Source organism: Rhipicephalus sanguineus, chromosome 3 (genome assembly GCF_013339695.2).
Source record: "Rhipicephalus sanguineus isolate Rsan-2018 chromosome 3, BIME_Rsan_1.4, whole genome shotgun sequence".
NCBI lineage: Eukaryota > Metazoa > Arthropoda > Arachnida > Ixodida > Ixodidae > Rhipicephalus > Rhipicephalus sanguineus.
In genome coordinates this window covers 164,190,751-164,199,047 of record NC_051178.1, presented here as the reverse complement: position 1 = coordinate 164,199,047, position 8,297 = coordinate 164,190,751, and the positions used below count along the sequence as shown (strand labels likewise).

The 8,297-nt window shown below is 49.5% G+C and overlaps 1 protein-coding gene across 1 annotated transcript; it reads right to left on the bottom strand.

Moving 5' to 3' along the window:
• Positions 1-2,713: 2,713 nt before the first annotated feature.
• LOC119385156 (uncharacterized) lies at positions 2,714-4,065 on the bottom strand. The gene has a single exon (XM_037652679.2). The coding sequence runs from the start codon at positions 4,063-4,065 to the stop codon at positions 2,725-2,727; it is 1,341 nt and encodes a 446-aa protein (XP_037508607.1). The 3' UTR covers positions 2,714-2,724.
• Between the last annotated feature and the right edge of the window lie 4,232 nt (positions 4,066-8,297).

Here is an 8,297-nt window from a genome sequence, read left to right as displayed (position 1 = left end):
GCGTGCGAAACGGAGGTAGATTAGTCTCGAATCTCGCTGCGATTCGCAGTAAAAATTAAAAAAAGAAAACGCACACATTTCGTTTGTGTGTTTTATTATTGCTCTCAAGTTTTATTCATCCATTCAAGCAACAAATTACACAAACTACACGTCGTGTCAAATAATTATCGCAGTGTCACGTGCTACTGTTGGCGACGTCAGAGCACAGTCGTCTACGTAGAGGAGCGATGTCACAGCACTACCATCTACGTAGGGCCATTCTCTCATGTACGTCATCCCCTCATTCTCTGGGCGCGCGGACGCGAGAAGAAGGGAAAGCAGCGTTCAGCTTGAAATTTGACCCATTTACGCGGCGCGTAGCGTTGCAAATTTTGGCAGACGTAATCGTGAACGCCCAGTGTATGCATTGCGCTCGTTAGCTCAATATTGTCAAACCTGGTGAGGGGCCCTTTAAGATCACAAGAGTAATATAATACCACGCGAGGTTCGCCGAAGTGAACAGCAATAATTTCATTCCTTCACTGCGTTGTCGTGTGTCTTTTTTTTATTGCGATGGCAATTATACGGACAGTCTCGGCTGGTTTTTGTCCGTCCCCGTCGCCGTCATTCACCGTATATATATATATATATATATATATATATATATATATATATATATATATATATATATATATAAGAGTCCCAAAGAAAGTAATTCAGGAAAAATGCTTCCGACGCACGGAATCGAACCTGGGACCTCTCACTCCGCAGCCCGTGGCGCTAGGCACTACGCCACGAAACGCTGATCATCTGGGAAGCTAACGGCGAGCGTTATATACATACCCTTTACCGCTGGCCGGACTCAGAGACGGCAGGCGCTTATAAGCGTTTCTTCATTGCCAGCGAGATGGCGCGAGGAGAGCAACGAAGGCCACTTCGCTCGCTGCAGCGGCCGCGTTTGCGAAAGGAGCGCGCTGTTCAAACAGAAATAAGTAACAACTGCGACATTTAGTTCGCGCTCGTCCTGTGTGTACCTGTTCGTTCGTTTCGTGCGTCCCGCTTTATGTTTCAGCAGTGCACTTCAAGTATCGAGCTGTGACGCATGATAGTTCGCGCTCGTCCTGTGTGCGTTCTTTTCGTGCGTCCTTTGGGCTCGAGCGACGCGCTGGCAATTTAGAGCTGCTTTCCGTTCTTCGCGTCACATTCCAATTTGTTGCTATCGCATTCATTGCTTCGCTGTTGCGGCGAAACTGTGACTTTTTTTTGTAGACCGCGAGATCATCAGCCCCAATGGTAGCCTCATTTCAAAGTAGAATTTTCATCGGAACGCATCAGCCACGATGCGAATAGACACACTTCATGCTCAACTGCCGAACGACTCAGCCTCAGGGCTACCGCGACAGGTATGTAACGTGGCAACCGTTGCTTACAGGCCTTAATAAACTGTCTTCGGCTTAGCCCAGCATCGATTTCAAGCCGTCACTGGAGTTTTGGTGCAGTGACATGTTCGTTAAATGTAAAGCATTTCTTAGCGAGCCAAAGGCCCTTTTACCGTTTCTATCTATCTTTTTATCTAGCCGCCTATGTCTGGCTACTCTCATCAGCGCCTCCTTAACTTGGTACATACTAATATTGGCCTAGGAGGGCATTAGGACGAATATGATGGAGAGGTCATTACATGAATAACGTGAAATACCTGCCGCGTACGTCGCGAAACTCTTTCCCTCAATCACGTGTGACGCACCCCCGCATACGGCGGCCCGTAGTATGCGGGCATAATACGGGCATAATTCACGCTTTCCCTGTGCATGCCTGTGCGTTCTTTTAGGGTGTCTTTATTTGTGCTTCAGCGGTGCGCTGCAAGTATCGAGCTGTTTCTGGTTCTTCGTGTGTCATTTCAATTTCGTGCTATCGCATTCATTGCTTCGCCCTTGCGGCGACGAAACTGACTTTTTTTGTGCCTTACAGCAGTTCCAATTGCTTGACTTTTTCCCCGTGGTCATTCCTTCGTTTAAACGGCCACCGTTGGGCTGCACAGAAAATTCTGCGTCTTAAGTACAAATTCCTTCCAATGTCGTGCAGTGGCGCTGCATTCGTAAAAGCTGCAAGAGATATAAGGACTGCTTTACGTTTTGTGTCGCACCAGGAGAGAACACGGCGTTCTTTATTGGTGACAATAGCTCTGTGAGCGGTGATGGTCCGATGTTGCATGATTTAAAGCAGTTTGCAATTTAATCGAGCTGTCCACCTTTCGCGGCATAGACAGAGAGGTTACCCCGCCATAGATGCCGCGATGTGCCAGAAATTCACCCCCGCGCAGCGTCACGACTGCTGACTCTGCCTTTGGCTTCCAGTGGAATCCTGCGGGATCTTACAAACTTCCTCGAAAATTTTCTTGATTGCTCTAACAGACAAGTAGTGTCGACGTCACAGCTGAAATAGCAGTAACTGTCGATAGGCACACGGATGATGTTCGTGAATGTCAGAGCTCCAGAGAAAACAGGCGACTGGACCCACTTTCAGATCACACTCGACCTCCTGTCCTTCTGAGGGTGCACATAGTTGTGGGAAGTACAGTATGGCAGTAGGTCTAAATGATACGAGCATGATCGCAGTCGGTCCACATTGAACTCTGAGCTAAATAAAAAAAAAACAAAGGGTTCTTGGAAAACGAGTAAATTTCATGAAGCCGGTCCAGGAGACATGATCGTTTCTTTTCAGCGCTCAGGGCCCTGAAAAGTGGTGTCAGGGTAGAGTGACGCGACCCTGACTGTCGAAGCCGGCGCTTTGGCTGCCATTCCTCACGGTGAAGGCCTCTGCGCTGGCGCTGATTTTCTTCTGTCCCATCTTGACGAAAAAGAATCGGCCGGGGTCGACGCTCAAGGCGATTTTCACGAGAGGCGTGGCCACCGAAATGGTTCCAGCCGTGGGCGAGGTCCAGACGACTCGTCGGCCCGAGTCACGCGACACCTGGACGTCTCCCCACGGCGTCTGCTTGATGCGTATGCAGCCGACGAGCCAAATTTCGTCGCCATTTCGCGTGCTTCGCTGCCTCGCCTCCCGGACTAGGCGGAAACACTCGCGGAAGCGCTCCGTACCCTGATCTTGGTTAGAGTGGAACACGCTTAGCGGCAGGTCGTAGAAGAGGTTTCGGAATCGCTCGGTGGTCGACTTGGTTCCCGAAGCGTCGACCAGGTAGACGAGACCGTGGTTGAGCGCCGTGAACGTGACTCCGCGGCTGGAGACCTTGGCCAACCTGGTGCCCGAGACCATGTCCACGTTCTCACCTTCCTGGAGCACGCGGCCGCACGGATGACACACGCAGCTGGAGTCGCCCGAGGAGTCGATGGCCGCCGTGCAGTGCATGGCGAAGTTGACCACTCGCACGGAGCCGTCGGTCGCGATGTCGACGCGTATGGAGTCTTGTAGGATGACGGACACGGTGCCGTAGCTGGTCACCACGGGACCGTAGTAGTCGTCTGGCAGTTCGTCCCACGGTTCTTGGAACAAAGCCTCCGGGTCATCCTGGGCGTCGCCGCAACCACCTCTGCTCATGACGTGCCGCGGTGTCTCGGCTGCGTCGGCGAATCCGTGATGCGGTTCACCCGTGCCGCTGTCTTCTTCTTCGCCTCTCTCGCCAACTTCGTGCGCCCGCATCATGGAAGCGTGCAGGAACCGAGCGTATTCGATGTGCTGGTGCAAGTCAATGTTGTAATCGTGAAGTACGGGTTCTTCCTGCGACTCGAAACCATCGGGATCCGCGTACTCGGCCGCGTAGTAGGCATCGAAGATGTCCCCGTTCTCGTCGACGAAGGAACCGTAGGGGCTGAATGGAGACGTAAGCTCGGGGTAGCCGACAAAAGGAGGTGGCAGATAGAGGAAAGGCGGTGGCACTATGCCTGGCCACGGCATCACGTTGTCGTTGAAACTGTCGTCGGCCCCATCCCGGTCGAGGCGGTGCTCGTGCTCTTCATTGCTCGGGGGCGTACGTCGCGTGCGTTGGTTCTCTCGCTGGCGCTGATTCTGTGACTGTTGATTACGTCTACCGGGTCCAGCAGTGGCAGTGTGACGCTGGCGGGTGGCCATCGCGGTGAGAGCGTCACACGTCCCCGTCGCCTGCGAAAGCATGAACCGATTCAGTGAGCGGAGCGAAAGCAGACATTGTTGCTCGGTGAATAAGGGTCCGTGTCCGCGAAACGTTGTTACGCTTGTGAAGTTCGTAAAATAAAAACTTGGAGGACGCTTGAGCTTCGCCTTCAAACGTACAACGCGATAGCGTAATCGGGCCCCGTGCGTATCGCCTTCTCAACTGCTAGCCTCGCTTCGGTTCTCGGTGCATGCCTCAACCGTGTCGTAAGGAAACTAGCGACTGTGCGCGTAACATGGGCCGTTTCAAACTATTCTAGAATGGCTACTTCAAGTGCAGTTGCGTACGCAGCCGACGAGCCAAATTTCGTCGCCATTTCTCGTGCTTCGCTGCCTCGCCTCCCGGACTAGACCGAAACACTCGCGGAAGCGCTCCGTACCCTGATCTTGGTTAGAGTGGAACACGCTTAGCGGCAGTGCCCACTACGCCATAATTATTCCTTTTGCGAATCAGCGAAGGGACCACTACGCGTCCGTAAGGCAACACGCGAACCTACGCAGCTGTTCACGTTGTTGATGCTATTGCTGATGATGATAATGAGCGCTTTGTAATCAGTGGACCTTTAAAGCACCCACTCTTTGCGCAATCCACATGTTTTGACGCCTGGCGCGATTCAACGCTTCTGCCACACAATATTACATGCGTCAAGGAGACTCTTTCCACTACATGACATTCATATTGTGTTTTTTTTTTCCGAAGCAGTTTCAAGAAATAGCGTGACACTGTGGTAGAACACCTGCTTGCCACGCAGACGGCCTGGGTTCAACTCTCACTCGTACCCGAAAATTATTATTACTTATTTTATTTGCATCTTTCTCGATTGTTCGATCCCGGACAAGATGATTTTACGCCCAAAACCAATGACGCTATCACCGACGCCGACACCGGAATTTTTGCGAAACGACCTCTTTAACGCTGTCGCGTTAAAAACCATTCTATAGAGATGCTAGCGAAGGCCGCCGAGAGCGTGGAAAAATTCTTACCTACACAAGGAATGTGAATCGGGCCTCTGACGAAGAAACTCACAAAGCATTTCTTGCACGGCCGTTATCAGTATTCAATCAATCAATCAATCAATCAATCAATCAATCAATCAATCAATCAATCAATCAATCAATCAATCAATCAATCAATCAACGCTTATTTTGCCAGAAAATTCTGTATGGTCTTCAGCGTAAACGCTGCTCTAGGCAGCTTGACTTGGTCACCGAAGACCCTTAGATTGGCAGCATGCGACATTCACAGCACAAACATGCATATCAGACTAATGGCGTGGACAACCCCACGACTGACTGGCACCTTCTCTTACGAACAAATCTTACGCGAGGATGAGCCCTGGGACCGAATTGACAAAGGTTTCATTCGTACGACTGACATTAACCAGCCGGCTTTGCTTTAGATGTCCATCACAACTGGCTGAAAGTTTCCCCCACGAACAATTCGAGCGTAAAGTTCTTTATGAATACAGGCCTTCAAGCCCGCAGAATATTGACGATAATACTTTAATGCTACTGCTTATCGCGTTTTGCCACTGATCTGAACGGCGCTACGCCAGTATCATCATTGGACTTGGTTGGAAATCAATGGCAAGTAAGATATTAACAAAATCAAGGCAAAGCTGGGAATTCTTGCACTATACCGTCCCTGGGATATATGCTTAGCTTGACCACGCGGCCTGCACCAGAGGGCCATCTTTTCATCAGTCAAGACTGAAATAATATTAATGAGAACTAACAGACAATAATGCCAAGGAAAGTACTTTTCTTGGCATTATTGTCTGTTAGTTCTCATTAATATTGTGTCTAACAAAGAAAAACGAGCCCTTAAAATTAACTTTCTTTCCTTCAAGGCTGAAATAAGTATTCCGATGAGTATGATGCCGCGGACAATGTCCGCTCTGTAGCGTTGAACAAAATTCGCTTAACGCTCAGTGGAAATCAGAACCTATATTCACGAAGTTGTTTGTACGCGACAGTTTGTAAAAACGACAGCCCCAATCAAAAGCAATGGTGACAAGCGTTACGCTATAGAGAATTTGGTGCGGCCATGACTGAAAAACGCGTACGGATAAGTTAGGTGCAACGAACAGTCTTCAAGTTAAACTAAATTTGTTAATCAGTGAATAAAAATCGGGTCCTATATTCACGAAGTCGTTCTCACTTTGCGTGGGTTCATCGGAATAATTGTAGCAGTCGATAGTGACAGCGAGCGTATAATTCAATCAATCATTAAGGCGACAAGCCAGCGGCATGGCTATTACGCAGAGAAAAAAACAAAACAGCTATGTACGGAAATTAAATTCACGCGCGAATTGAGTGAGCCTCCTCGCTCGCCGTCTGCCTCGCGGTACATTTCATCCCGCAAGTAACTCAGCTGATATTTCCTGATCGTCCCTGTTCGCCGTTTGCGGATGCATCAACGCGCACGAGGAGTGCTTGCTTGCCTCGATGAAGCGTTTCAGGAAAAGTGTTTCCATGTGGTGTGCGAAAGAACGGCTTCACAAATAGCCAGAGATATATGACGGAAGTCGGGCGCGTGTGCTACACTCTTAATCAGGTCCTGGTTAAATGCTGGCTATAGCCGGGAAACCAGCCGAAAAATGCCCGGTTTCCTGGCTATAAGCGGGACCTTTAAGCGGAACATTAAGCGGGACCTGATTAAGAGTGTACAGTAAGGGATCGACATAACTTATCAACCGTGAGTGACGGAGGGTTGTGCGGGTAGATCGCAGGGACGGCCAACCTTTATAACACCCCGCTACAATTAGGGAGGTTCTGAAGGACTTCTTCGATTGTATACAGCTACCCCTATATATATTGGAGAAAATCCTGCCGCCACCCACACTCCTGGGACTTTGTAGGGATGCTTTATCATTTATTCTAGGACAGCCTAATCATCCACCGCTCACGGCCGGCTAATCACGTTAATAACCTGGGTGGACCGTCGCTCTAACCACTGGCCAAGGTGCGAAAACCACAAGAAGGTATCGCTACAAAACGCCGGCCCTGAATCCAGATGACACAATTCCTATACGTTTGAAGTTTCGTCGCCGTGTTTCAAAGAATGCTGGGCAACGCCGCGGAGATGCTAAGCCCACTTATTTCAGCTCCCAGTCACGAAATCTGCGCGCAGGGAAGTAACGGGGAAGCTGTCAATTCCACGAGGAATCGCTAACGCAGAAAAGCGTGCGAACGCAAACTCACGTACTAAGCCGAGCGGCGCTCCATGGTGAAGCTTGAACTGGTTGCAACGGGGCCGGGCAACGCTTCTGATCAGCCCACGGTGGAAGAGAAGAAGTTCACGCGCAGGCAGAGCGCGGGTTGAGACATAGAAGAAGCCATCGTAGCGAATTTATTAAATTTTATTTTCACTCGCAGCACAGCAACGCCGCACAAATCATCGTTCAAGTCGCTAAGGTCCAACCCTAACCGAGAGAGTTAGAATTCGCGAAAGAAAAGCGAATCGCACTGTTCTTCGCTGTGCGTTTTCGTCTTCTTCGTGCAGATGTACTTTTCAGGGTTTCTGGACGAACAAATGTTTTATAAGCAGTACGTAGAGGCCGGAATTGTGCAAGATTTCATTACTAAGGTTGTAAAGGAAAACGCGAAATGCGGACGCGGCAGGCACGGTTGAATTTTCTCATTTCGTGGATAGTTTTCGCATAATGGAACAGAGATTTTTTTTTTCGTCAATTCATCTTGAGAACATGAAGTAGGGTAGAGCTGACGGCAGGTTAAGACGTCAGTAGAACGCAAGCAAAATCGAATAAGATACGATTTTATTGTAAAGGAACGACCAGATAGGATGAAAGAGATCTATAGTGCGTTGCACTAGCTAGGCTTCGCTCCTGAAGCCATAGAGTGTAAGAATGAGTCTTTTCCTTTACCGGATCGGTTCGACCTTGAACCAGAAATGGCCAAATCCTGCATAGACAGCGCTTTTTTTCATCTTATCTTTCAGTCTATCAAGCTTTCGTGTAAGGTGCCTGATAGTGGGGTGCCCGTCAATGGAGCAAGGGCTGATAAGGTTATTTCCAAGTGCTAGGAAGCCTTTCTCTTAGCTACAGTGTCCTCCGTATCGCTACCAGGCTATCGCATCTTCTGTGGCAATCGAACTTAAAGTGAGAAGCACGCAGATTCGTAGCAAGAAAGGAAGGAGTACGTTGGCTTGC